Source organism: Lutjanus erythropterus, chromosome 10, assembly GCF_056507025.1.
Source record: "Lutjanus erythropterus isolate fLutEry1 chromosome 10, fLutEry1.hap2, whole genome shotgun sequence".
Lineage (NCBI taxonomy): Eukaryota > Metazoa > Chordata > Actinopteri > Lutjaniformes > Lutjanidae > Lutjanus > Lutjanus erythropterus.
The window spans coordinates 35295706-35309749 of NC_139326.1; the positions used below are offsets into that span (position 1 = coordinate 35295706).

At 37.0% G+C, this 14044-nt stretch overlaps 1 protein-coding gene across 1 annotated transcript; it reads right to left on the reverse strand.

Annotated features, from left to right (window-relative positions):
- Positions 1 to 7758: 7758 nt before the first annotated feature.
- LOC146320776 (vesicle-associated membrane protein 8-like) lies at positions 7759 to 11389 on the reverse strand. Its single transcript, XM_084729626.1, has 3 exons — positions 11276 to 11389; positions 9982 to 10149; positions 7759 to 8052 (listed from the first exon to the last, which is right to left on the reverse strand). The coding sequence occupies exons 1-3, from the start codon at positions 11330 to 11332 to the stop codon at positions 7867 to 7869; spliced, it is 411 nt and encodes a 136-aa protein (XP_084585752.1). The 5' UTR covers positions 11333 to 11389; the 3' UTR covers positions 7759 to 7866.
- Positions 11390 to 14044: the final 2655 nt, after the last annotated feature.

Consider the following 14044-nt stretch of genomic DNA (forward strand, 5'->3'; position numbering starts at 1 on the left):
GGTCCACCCTTGTGAGAAATGTGTGTAATATTCACATAATATCCCCACAGGGAATTACAGAATCTTTGTGGCACTAAAAAAATAAATTTGTATTGACCTTATTGCACTTATGGTAGTTATTTTCCCACAACAGAAGTGTATTATACAATTTTTTGACTTTATTTCAGTGATAGTAGTATCTGTAGTTTTCTTTTCACTGAAAATAAAACAATGGTGTCTTTCTGTTGCAGCAGACTCCTTTGCAGCTTAAAGACATGGCCACTGTAAAAGAAAATATCCAGAAATTTAGTGAAATCAACTAATCTTTTCTCATTACTCATTAACTTCAAATTAATGTAACTTAAATTTCCAGGATTGACTTCAGAACATAGACACAAGTTCTTCTAACTTGTCTTTTGACTTGAAATTATAAGTTGAATGAAAGTACTGTACAGAGTTCAATCAACTCATTAACTTAAGCCTGTAAAGAAATATGATCAGCATATTAGCAGACTTCCCAGCATGCATTGTTGGCGAGTTAAAACTCTCCTGAGAACCTTCTTTGGCTCGGAATCTCTGTGAAATCGGTTGAAACGAACATTTCTTTACCTTTTCTGAGGCAAAATTACAGTGAGTAGTACATTAGCCGGTAAAAAAAAAGAAGAATGAGGATATTGCTATTTAGATTATTTTATTTTTGATATCATATTTTTTGGTTATTAGGCTGGAAACACTACCTCTTTTGTCCACAGGGACCTCCAAAATCAACACTATGATATGATATTATATTATAATAATTTTGACAAAAATGAAATGACTTTTCAAACTGAGAAAACTGTTTGTGTGTCAATTCGTTGAGCTTATAAAGTGTTGGGGGACCATGGCACCAGTGTGTCACTGAGCCACATTTCAGGTCCGTCTAAAAACATCCTGACAGTTTAACAGTCTAACTCCACAATTCAGTACTACATAGTTCTCAGCGTTTTCACAGGTTTTTAGCAACTACGTTCTAATATGTATAATATGTTTAGCAGAAAAATGTCCTTCCTTTACACAGAATTTAAGGTAGCCCGGACACTAACTTTTGTGGGTTAAAACAAAACAGTTTATTTGTACAGTGTACAGTTAGTCTGGATGTGTGTTGGGTCACATGGAGACCTGTAGGTCTTCTGAAGGACAGTTGAAGAATAAAACTAAAAAATGCATGACATTTAAGACCATACAGACTCTTAATCATGACTCTGTGTGTGAGTGTGTGTGTGTGTGTGTGTGTGTGTGTGTGTGTGTGTCTGCCACACTTATGATAAGGAGCTGACAGGCAGACAACACAACCCCATTGTAGCTAAACTGCGTCACTTGCACATGCAATTAAAATTCTTTCCAACAGTCTTTGATTCATTCAGTGACGGTTTTATGCCAAACATCAGACAGACCTCATTACCCGCCTCTGATTATGAAAAAGGCCCAAACATAATTAAGAGTTCAAGACACACTTACATCATAAGAAGTTGCTGCATGATTAATTCATAACAACAGTTGACACACTATTGTAGTGCATTTATTGTAATCTATATCAAAGGATTCAAAAGGAGGAAGTAAACTGAAGCTAAAGAAGGTCACAATGATTTGAAAGTAAATACGTATTAAAAAGAGGAAGTAGGGTAGTTCACACATTTCTTCCTACAACCTCTGATGGGTAAATTCAGCTCAATTCAAAATCCCCCAAACGTCACCTGAGAGAATGAAAACATTGGTTAAAAAAAACCAAACAAACCCACACTTGCTGTGAGTATCAATAATTCCAAGTAATAGTATTAAACTCTCTCACAAATTAAATTAATTCTCTTTTGTTACATACTGTTTAAAGGTTAAACATGATCCAACTGGGAGCACTGGGACGCCGAGCAGCAAATGGTAAGAACCCAGCAGGGATATGAAGCTAAACACAGAACTAGAATAGATTACATGTGGGTGCTGTGGGAAAGGCATGTGATTATAATGTGTAGAGGAGTTTCCCTTTACATGTTCGATTGGCCTTGTTTCTTTTCATCTGAATTAAGATGAATAAATGAATATTTCTTTTCTAGCCATGTTTCTCACTGAAGCTTTGGACTCATCATTTATCTCCATTATACCATGTCTTTGTAATTCTGGGAGGTTTGGTGATAAACTGTAGCAGTAAACACTAAAGAGAAGGGACGTGGTTCATGTGTGCTGCACCATTTGTCAACACAGACCCAATGAATCATGAATAAATACAGTTTATCTAAAAAATGATCTAATACTACTGATAATGTGCTGTTGTCAGAGGGGAAGCAGGGACGGGCATCCTGCAACTGGAAACAGTATCAGAATCAGTGGTTGGAGTGGTATCTCTCATATTCTGTGGCATATCATCAGAAAGAGCAACACTGTCATCATGTGCTGTAGTACACAGTGCAGTTACACTATTTTATGAGGCAACTTGTACTTTCACTACTCCTTCTACCAATATGACTACTAAAACATCAAAAGAGGTTTAATGTCACGCAAGTACAATCGTGTGAAGAACTTTGGCCAAATGAAAAGTTGTATTTTAAAAGCAGTACTTAAGTAAAAGAATAACAAGTAAGCAATAAAACAGAATGATGATAGTTTTGTGTGTATTTACATTTTTAGCATAGCATAGTATAGCATAGCATAACACAGCATACATACAGAATAATATAACCCAGCATACTGTTGGACTGAAATGTTATATACTTATACTTATTTGAAGTGCATTATAGTATAGTATTGTAGTAGTACACTATTGTACCATACAAAACCATAGTATAGTGTATAGTATAACCTAGTATACTGTAGTTCTGTAGTGTTATGTAGCGTAGTCTAGTTGTATACTGTACTTAATTATATCATTCAACACATAATAGTAGTATAGTATAGAATAAAATAGTATAGCATAGCATAGTATAGTGTGGTGTAGTATAATATAGTATAATATAATATAATATAGTATAACCTAGTATACTGTAGCTCTGTAGTGTTATGTAGCATAGTCCAGTCATATACGGTACTTAATTATATCATTCTACACATAATAGCAGTATAGTACAGCACAGCATAGCATAGCATAGCAAAGTATAGCATAGCATAGCATAGCAAAGTATAGCATAGCATAGCATAGCATAGCATAGCAAAGTATAGCATAGCATAGCATAGCATAGCATAGCATAGCATAGCATAGCAAAGTATAGCATAGCATAGCGTAGCGTAGTATAGTATGGTATAGTATAGTATGGTATAGATTAGTATAGCATAGCATAGCATAGCATAGCATAGCATGGCATGGTATGATATAACCAGTGTACTGTAGCACTGTAGTGTTACCTTGCATAGTCTGGTTGCATACTATACTTGATTATATCATTCTGTACCATAATTGTATAGCAGAGGAAGCCATAGTATAGTATAGTGCTGTATTACATAGTAGTGTAGTGTTACCCTTCATCAACTGCTAATATACATGCACTTCACATAGACTTCATTATTACATCATCAATGTGCACATATAATTACAATAATACACATGGGATATATGAGTATTTAGCATTTTGGTGACAGAAGCAGCACATGAGACTTTGTCAGGACAGAGCTCAACAAAAAGCCTCTTCTGGGAAAATCTGCACTAACACAAAGGCCATATTCAGCATGCTGACCACCCTCCCTCTGCATCATTGTCTAACACTCGTCCATGGATGGCAGACTCACATCCGCATGACTACAACAGTCTGAGTCCAGGCTCATTTCCCATCACTAACAAATGGGCTTTCAGTGCTTTTTTTCTGTTTGTGTTTGTCTAAGAGGCTGTTGTTCCAAAACCCCATTCGACTTTTGTCACAGGGATAAACCCTTAATATTTTAGCCACCACTTGTTGACAAAACAGCACACTGACTCTGATGGGATGCTTAGGTTCACTGCTGTTGAGTCAACAGGCGAGGAGAGCCTGTTAGGACCCATCCACCAGTCCTGACTGAATTTCTGTTTTGCCCTATATTCTAGTTCTTCTACACGTCACAGTTTGAATGTTTGATATGTTTGGTGGGAATATTTTGTTATTGTTTCTTATTTGTCAGACACTGAAAAATGCATTAAAGTGATAGTGCACCATCATTGTTGTTGTTTGATTAAGAGATATTTGTCACACCTCATTTTACAGTAAAGGAAGGTCACAGGCCATACATATGAAATTTGACAAAAACTATTATATATACCCTCATTAGGCATCATTCACCTAATGGTACATTGATAAGACATAACAAGCTGTACTTTATATCAAAACAGACAAAGAACTGACAACATGTTTTCAATTAGACAGTGTTAGATCATTTATTAGAACCTTAATCAGACTTTATTAAAGGATACTTAGGGACACACTACAAGAGAACAGTACTGTAAACTAAAGTGTGTACTTTCCCATTGTTAGATTCTTATTAGACTTTATAAGGTAATTATGGACACATTACAACAAAGCAATACTGTAAACTTAATTACATTATTTCTCACTTTTAGACCCTTATTACACTTTATTAGAGTTAATTACTCTCTAATAAAATCTAATAATCTAATCTGATCTGATACTGACCCATAAAGAACATGTATATACAGCTTGTAACATCTTATTGATGCACCATTAGATGTATGGTGTATAATTAGGGTGTATCTGTGCTTGTTTACTGACTAATTAAGAATGTGTTGATTCAGTATAACTTGTTACATCTGATCACTGCTGTAACATGAAGTGCAACTGGAATATTTTATAAAAGCATTGAACTGGATATCCCAGTTAACAGACCTTTAAGTTTCATCTATCCTCAGCAGATGTGTGCACAGAGAAGGCATTCTGGCGACTGGCCTCGCCACATGGGCCTGATTTGTAGTACCCAGTTTTTTTTCTTACTGCATTCTTCACAGCACTCAAACTTACATAACCCACTTCTGTTTTAATGTTTGCAAAGTCAAATATCCCCTTCAGTGAGATGATGATGCAACATCGCAAACAGCCCACGAACATTTTGTTTTCGCTTTTTGTTCCTGCATTTATGTTTGTATAACTAAAGCCTGTGATTAAACTGAACCGAAACCAAAAGTGTGAGAAAATGTGCCACGATGCCCTTTACAGCTTCACCAAGAGCTAAATGACCAGAGAGGCATCGAGGGGAATCCCCTTAAATCTACTTCCTCAAGTCTCAGATCAGTCCGCCTCTCTGTCTCCATCTTGTGTCAGCTCAACAAACAGCAAAGAAGCAGAAGTAAATGCTGTGCTATTTATTATACTGTGTACCAGAGCATTAAAACCATCACCAGGAAAAGACCCTTATTTATTCTGCCAATCAAACAGTTAAAGAAAGTGGAAAAATACTTTAACAAAGTGAGAGACCTGCTGCAGCTGGAGTCTGTATGAACAAATGATATTGAAGGCCTCTGAGACTAGGCCAGATGTTGTGCTTCAGAACCATGTGCAAAATAAATGTTAGAAAATGGATTACCTGTTTATTGAGAAACCACGGGAGCTGCTGTTGTGCAGTTTAACCTTAGTATAATGTATTAGCCTATTTCCAACTGTGTGTATTTTAGCCACTGAAAATGTTGGAACAGAAACTATGCAAACGTCACGTTTCAGTGGTTTGTGAGCTGCACATCTTGAACACAGCTGTGTGCTTTAAGTGCACTTGTGTTTAAACACAGTGTCGACTGATCTTGTAGTAAGTATTGTGTTGAGGTTATTGCCCCCATGTCCACAGAGTGAATAGAATGACAGGACTGTATGTATGCAACTCACATGTATGTCGAGTGCATGCACAGACCCAACAATACAAATACAACAGCTCAGTCAAGCTGATTAATTAATTAGTTAATTCATTGGCAACTATTCTGGTAATCATTTAATCATATTCCATTCAAACAGTTCAAAATGAGCTCCACTTCAACAACTACAACAGTAAATTCCTGCTTTTAGATTAATACATGAGTAATAATGATCTAATGATATAATATACAACATAATACATAACAGTGACAGGGGACATTTTTCTGCATTGAACACTTAAAGCACATTTCCTGATGTGGAAGTAACTAATTACACTCATGGATGAAAAAGAGCCCACTGCAGCAGGCTCAGGTTTGGAGAGGTGAGCCTGAGCGAGCAGGAGTTTGAAGCAATTTAGACGTAAGATTTGGAGAAACAGAAACCTTTCGATCACTTACTCTTCAGCTGGATCTAATTATGCATTAAACATCAACTGGTAAAAAGTAATACTCTGAGTAGTTTTTAAGAAGAATACTTGGTACCTTTATATTAGTACTTTTACTTAGGTAAAGGATCTGAATACTTCATACACCACTGATATTAGTTAAATGCTGTTGCAGATTACATACAGGTGAGAATATGTTGACTATTTACATTTCATAATGAGCATTATTTTGATCTCTTTGAAGCTGGTACTGTAACATCAGAGAGACACACAAAATCTTTGCTCCAGTCTTACATTCTGAGTATGTTTTCCGTGTTATGGAATATAACTTTTGAGTCATAAGCTGTGACTGTGAGGGCCTCTTTGTTATGAACCATGCACCATGTAAATGATCCCTCTCAGCTGGTTGGCTGCAGTGCCTGATCCCCCAAGACTGGAAGTGTGGGAACAGACACTGGCCTGAAAGCTGACCCATAACAGCTGACCTCGGTGCTGTGTTTATTGAATTAAAGCACCGATGCCATATGTGAAAGTGTGGAGGTCTTGTGCCTCCCAATGCTGTGCTTGTTTTCTCTGTCACAGCAGCTTCACAGCAGCAGGAACAGTGTCTGAGCTGAGCTGAAGAAGGCAAAAACAGCTTTATCTCTGCTGTATATTTAAAGATACTGGACACTGTGTGCAGGGGGAGAGTTGACAGCTGAATTTCACACCATTAAATGTGAGCTGTAGGAAAATTTGGATTATGGGATTTTGCAGTTACATGATTTTGTGGTTATTCAACTGTATTTTTTTGTGCAAAACATCAGTTTCCTTAACTTTGATTGTGTTTTGATATTTGTATTAGCCTCTCATCACACATGGGCACACAACACTAACTAAGGAGCTAGTCAGAGCTAATGTTAATGCCAAAAAAAAAAGAAAAAGAAAAACTAGAGCAGTGCAAACATTTTACATCCAATAAATCTGATAAATATAAACAGAATTCTGATGGATTGTCACTGATGATTTTGTTCTAGATTTACCGATTTAGTTTATTATTATTTTACTTCCATGCACCAATGGTTGTAAATCAAACCCCACTTTAATAACTGTGGGGGCACCACAACATTCTGTCGTCAGTCCTTTATTATTTACAATCTACTTCAAAATAAAAGAGAAAAAAATTCTATACTTTTTTGCAGATGACACAGTCCTGTATGTATCTGCCTCTTCCTAAACTCAAAGTATATTATACTTATAAAACCATTCTTCCATCCTCCCTGTGCCTGTCATTCTTTACTTAAAGGTAATGGTAATTTTGATTACTCTTTAGAATATAGCCTGCAGATTTTATTTTTAAATAAAAGAAATGTTATTTGTCGGTGAGATGATATATTCATTCAGTTAAGTAAAATTTATTTCCTAATTTCAAAATTTCCTTTAACATCTTGATTTCAATGAAACTGATCATCTGATTAAATAAAGGCTATATACTGTTTTAAATATTGATTAAAGAGTGCAGTAAAAAACTCCCACCTTAACATAAAAACCACTTTCCTTCCACTTGCCTTTGTCCCCAATATATATTTTGTTGATACTGATATTACAGCAATGACTTTGTTTATGATTTATGTGATTTCTATATGTACATTATGTGTTTGTGTGTGTGTGTGTTTATGGCTTGGAGGGTGGAGTGACTGCAGGAGGCACAGGAGGACTGACAGGAATGACTCCGGTGGCCAGCAGGATGACAATGAGGACGACGACGAGGACGACCACCACGATGACCACCATCAGCTTGACGTTCTTCCACCAGTAGGAGTGAGCCACGTTCTGAATCATCCGTTTGAAGTCACTAGCCTGTGCAGGGAGAGAGACGAGGCAATCTATTGGAGCAACATATTATGTATTCTTAATGCACTGTTCCACTTTTCATTTACATGCACACTAATTTTCCACTATTATTTAGATTTGGTCCAAATTTGATGTCATGTAAACAGCACACTCCTTTTGGAGATTCTGGATTAGGCCATATTCTGAATGTAGCATTTTGGTATGTGGGATATGCAAATATTCAGCTTTTAGGAGCATTTTTAGACGTATAGAGCACACTGGACAAAACTACACTAACATCAAAACCACAAGCGTAACACAAGCACCAACTTTTTACATTTTTGGCTGCATTCCATTCATTCCTGGCACTAATGTTGCATGTTGGCCCACTAGCCTGACTTACACAGCGTTCCAGATAAAATTTCGGACCGCCTACTTGAAAAAGTACATGGGAACATCACTCAAAGTTGGAGTTTGTGCTTGTAAAGTCGTGGCAAATCCTGTCTATCCTCACATCTTGAAGAAGAAGTTGTGTGACATCCCACAACAAAGGCAGAGCCCATTGAAGGGACATGTTGTAAATGGAAATACACACTATCACATAGTAAAACCTGCTCTAAACTGAGGTCAGAATATGTCACCAGTGTTATTAGGTTGCTGATTGTGTGATGACAAGTATTCAAATGTAAAAAAACAACAGAATAAAAACATTAAAAGCCTCCATACTGCTCGTCTGGTGTAATCCAAGTTTTCTAAAGCCCTGACCTGCCAAGTTGTCTAAATAATGTTATTTACACCATGATTTTATCCTGAATCTTCACTGTAGATCCTCAGCTTGGAGCCACGTTCACGTGCACATGCACACTGTCTGAACTGGGTGTGTGTGGCGTGACGGTGTGCAAACAGCATGTCAGGACTTTAAGAGGCTTGGATTACACCAGACGAGCAGTATGGAGGCATTTTACGTTTTTTTTCCCAGTTGTTTTTTATGTTTGAAAACTGGTCACCATTCTGCAACACTGTTTTCCTGTGAAACTCCAGCAGTTTTTTGCGGACTAACAAAATAAAAGTAACCCTCAGTTGGCATGTGGGTAAGTAGATAATAACTGAATTTTCATTTTTGGGTGAACTATCCCAGCATACCGTTACTGGGGAATTACAGGATACAAAAATCAGATCAAAACATTCAACAATAAAATGGTATCAGGACACAATTACTCATATGTTGAACAGCTTCTTCTTGAAAATATCTGCCACTCTCTACACTCAAACTGATGCATTAGAGCCTTTGTTTTTTTTTTCCCGTAATTAGGGTTTTTTTCCTGGTGTCATGTGTGCAGACGGAGGGAGGAGTTCCTATCATGATAACAAGCGTTTACTGAAAGAGATGCATTTCCTGGAGTGAGAAAACTCGAACGACAGGTTGTACAGAAAGCAGCGATGTCACTCCATGTGATGAGCAACACGCCTACAGCCGATACACTGAAGGCAATGAGGTTGTTCAGTTAATGAACTTAATCAGGGAAGGAAGTGCAGCTGGAACAACGCCTCAATAAAAAGTGTCAAAGTTTCGGTCAGAGCAAGACAAAGACCTCACTTAGTCAGGTTCATTTACTGTGATATCTTCATGGCCTCTGCTGATTTGTTGTACTGGTATACCAGCTGAGGTCGAACACAGGAAATAGTTTAACACCCTCTTTATCTGGCCTCTCACTCCACTGCATCTGAACAGACGCATGAGTGTAAGTGTATAAATAAAAATTAAGGTAATTAATTAACTAATTATTGTGCTATTGTGCATGTTGACTCAAAGGAAAGGCTCTGCCACACTAAATGGAACAGGGCCTTAATTAGTATCATTGGTAAAAACCCTACTATTTCAGAACAATATGGATGCAATCTATACCTGACAACACAACTGGCCTTCACACAAATCTCAGTGAGATAATGACTGACCCCTTCTTCCATTTCCTTTGACTTGCTGAGGAGGTCGGCCACGTTCACTCCTCGTTTCATGAGCCTCTTTATATTCTCCTTCAGTGCGTCCATGACTCCATCTGTCTGATTTCTGAGGGTTTGCATCTTGTTCTGTGGTGCTGGCTCTGCCGCCGCTCCTCCCTGCTCCTGGGTCAGAGTACGCGAGAAGTTGACAGGAGAAAAGAGCAATGCTTATTTGTTAGTCGTAAAATGACATTACATGCAAAAGTTTCATCACATCTTTACAGAATCTATTACAAAATAACGTTTAATTTCCAAGGACTTTCTCACTGCAACTATTGAAGGTTCTGGCTTGTTGTGGCGGACAGTGACTTTATATGATATGTGTACCATACATAAGTATTTCCATTTTCTGTTACTCTATACATTACTTTTCAGGGAAAAATACTGAACTTTTTGCTCCATTATATTTTTTTAAAGTCCACCTCCAGTCATGTTTTAAACAATGTAAAGTGCTCTGCAAGAAGTAATAAATTATGTCTGATATGTAATTTTTCTGCTAAATTTTTCAAGGTGTAGAGCTGTATGAAAGGTATTCATTTAGCTCATTTAGCTCCCACCCCCCTCAAGTGACATTTCAACTGCTTCCATCCCTTATTCTGGCTACTTTTACTTGAAGAAATGATCTGAGTGGTTTTTCCACCACATTAACATTAGTAACACTTTTGAAGTCTGGTTTCTGTCAGCTGAAATAGCTCTCTGCAGGGGTGCAAGTGAAACTGTAGTCTATTATTTTAAGACCTGACGATGAGAGAGAGTTTTGCAGATATCAGCTGTAGAGATGTCTGCCTTCTCTTGAGTAATAAGAAACGAAATGACACTTGGCTTCTGGTGCTCAAAGCCCCAAGAAAATACATTTGGAAAATTCAAAACCAGTGTCTCTTTCCAAAAGTTCACAGACCTTGTTGTGAGCAGTTTCATGTGGGAACTACTTTTTTTTTTCTAGTAGAAAGAAAGTAGTTCCAGTAGACTCTAAAGTGATTATACAGCAGAAAGAAAGTAGCTCTTGCATGAAACATGAAAAATCGTGAAACTGTTTTGACATTTTAAACCACATTCCAGTTTAATTTCTACCACCGCTGCTACTAGTGTCCTATTTTCCCCACCACTGTACTTTGCTCAGAGATTATGAACATTCAGGACATATTTTTCTAATAGGCATCCTTCTCTAAAAAGCTTTCTTTCTCTGTCTGTCTCTAACATTTATGATAAAGCTATAATGCCCTATGAAGATGAGGCTATAATCACTTACCATATCTGTCTTGTGTCTTGCTGTGTCTGAGCCACGTCTGTCATGAATCCAATGCATTTAAAGATCCTGTTACATGGTGGTTGAACTTCCTGAAAAACAGGGAATCTTCACTGGTGATCTCATCTGTATTCATCTGTGTCCAACCAATGTATATATATATATATATAAAAATAAAACATTGCTTATGCTTAAATTAAAATTAAGTTACTCCTCTGGCCAAACCATTTTGGAAGTCCAGATCTGAAAATTTTAAATGGAAGTCCGTTTGGAATTTAAAATAAAAAATATTGCATCACCAACAAAATCAAATACATACATTACATTATACATTTAATTTATCCAGTTAACCAGGTGACTCAGAAGAGATAAAAATGAAGCCAAAAATACTTGAATACTGTTCAGTGCAAAACATGCATTATAACACATGATATTTTTTGATAAAAATGTGAAAAAAAAAAAAAAAGTAAAATGTTTTTATTTTGTGTGGAAAATATTATATTCACAAGTGTAAATGGAGTCAAAAGAAACCAGAACTAAAACCATGCAGAATACAAATTGGACATCATGTCAAACATTACATGAAGTAAAAAATAGTAAAGCTGTGACACTGGACATTTGTAAAACTTAAATATTTTTGTTTGATATATTTTTTTTTGGTAAATATTGATCTTGAGAATGAATATTGATTGTCTTAATATATGGCCTGATACTGTACAATAAAGGTTAGAAAACAGTCCAGCTAATGTCATCAGAAATTTATTCAACAATTCTGTCTGTCAGCTGGTTGTATCAAATCATCAGATATCTTTTTTTAGCCTAATGTCCTACCTGACACAAGCCAGTGCAACATTTTGTGGCTGTTGTTTTTTTTTAGCCCTGCCAGTGGCCTGTCTCCAGGAATGGCAATGTTGGTACGTCAGTTTGTCAACTACTTTTGTTCAGACTGAAACATCTCAACAACTACTGTATGAATAGACTTAATATTTGGAGTAGAGTTTCATTTTCTCCACTGGGAGAATCCCACCAGGTTCCATTTTTGCCAGAAAATACACTAAATACATTTTATTAAATTCCTACAAAGTTACAGGTCAATATGGTGGTAAGTTCCCTCTTAAATTCCTCCAGTCTTCACTACAGACATTATGAGTCTGGACAGACATGAATGTGAACTGTAACTTGATTGGCTGGTGGAGACAAACAACTGTGAGGCAGTAAATCTATTTTTGGCTGTTCTGTTTTATACAACCACTGACAGCTGACTTCTTCTTCTTCTTCTTAACTAGGGGCCACTAGGGGCCACAAGTGATCAACAACTGCTTCAGTTTGAAATGGTTTCAGCTCAGGACAACGAATGGCGGGGTCATGTTCATATTGGTGGTACTTTGCAAATCTCTGGTTACATATGGAGGTTGTGGCAGCATTGCAGTAGGTGCTCCACCATCTATTGCCTGGCAGGGATCTGCACTCTACTGAGTGACCCTTTTCTAGTTTTTGTTTATATTTATTTGTAATATATACGAATATACCGAAGAAAATTTGTTGTATGTGTAAAACCTACTAAGCTACTCACAAAACTAAAAGTATGTAAATGGTTGAATAAATAAATAAACTGTTTTTATGTGAATGTGGAGGATGAAATGTTGAGTTTCACACACTGAGTGAAGAAGCTGCTCTGTAGTCAAGTCTAAGATCATCTGGACTCTCTGTCTCCATCTTGTGGCACTTCAGCAAAGGAACAGAAAACACCACATCAGAGCCAAAGTAAATACTATTTATTTCATATCAGACCGTTAAAACCATTAAATACCGTAAGTCATCAGAATAAGACCCTGGAGAATCAAACATTCAGCTACATCACAGGTTAACTGAGAAGGATTCAGGTATCTCATCTGTTTTGAGGATGTGGATTCAAACTGAAGAGTTAAAGACACTAAAAAAAAACAAAAAAAAAGCTGTCAACACAATGAAAAACCTGCTGCAGCTGACGCCTGTGCTCATGGTCTCACACTGCATTAATCAGGTCAGTATGAGGGTGAACATACAGAAGAGATTAGGACTACAACTCCCCAGAGCCATGTAAAAAAAACACAATGTAGAGTGAGTGGCAACACAACCTACTTCTTATCCCTACTAGAAAAAGATTAACAGCAGAGTAAATGAACTGTACCATTTTATAATTAATTAGTCAGGATTTTTCATCAGAAAAAGAAAGAATACAAAAGACAAAGCATTTAATAAATAGCCTCTAAAAGAACTAAATTACTACATTGGTTAAAGGCTGTTAACCACAATATACATAAAGGTGAGAATACAGTGACTATTTACAGCTCATCATAGGAACTATTTTGACTCCTCTGAAGCTAAACTGGTTCTGGATCAGCAGAGGGAGGTGAGAGTTAAGACAGAGTTTTCTAGTAATAAGCTGTGACTGTCAGGGACTATTGGTTGACACAGACCCAGCAGGGGGAGCCATGAAGGGGGGGGGGGGGGGGGCTGTAAGTGATCTCTCTCAGCTGGTTGGCTGGAAGAGCCTGACCCTCCAGCAATACAAGTGTGGGAACAGACGTTTAACAGCCGAACCTGGTGGTTTGTATGGAAGACTATTAGGGCCAGAATAAAAATGAGGGGCCTGAATAAAGCCTAACTTTAAGTATCAGTGATAGGCATAAGAAAAAAGAAATCTGACAACATTTTATTTGCATTTTGAGAGTAAAGTTCAGATGGTATAATAACTTCATTTTGACTTCATTCTCATGTCAAATCCCCTAA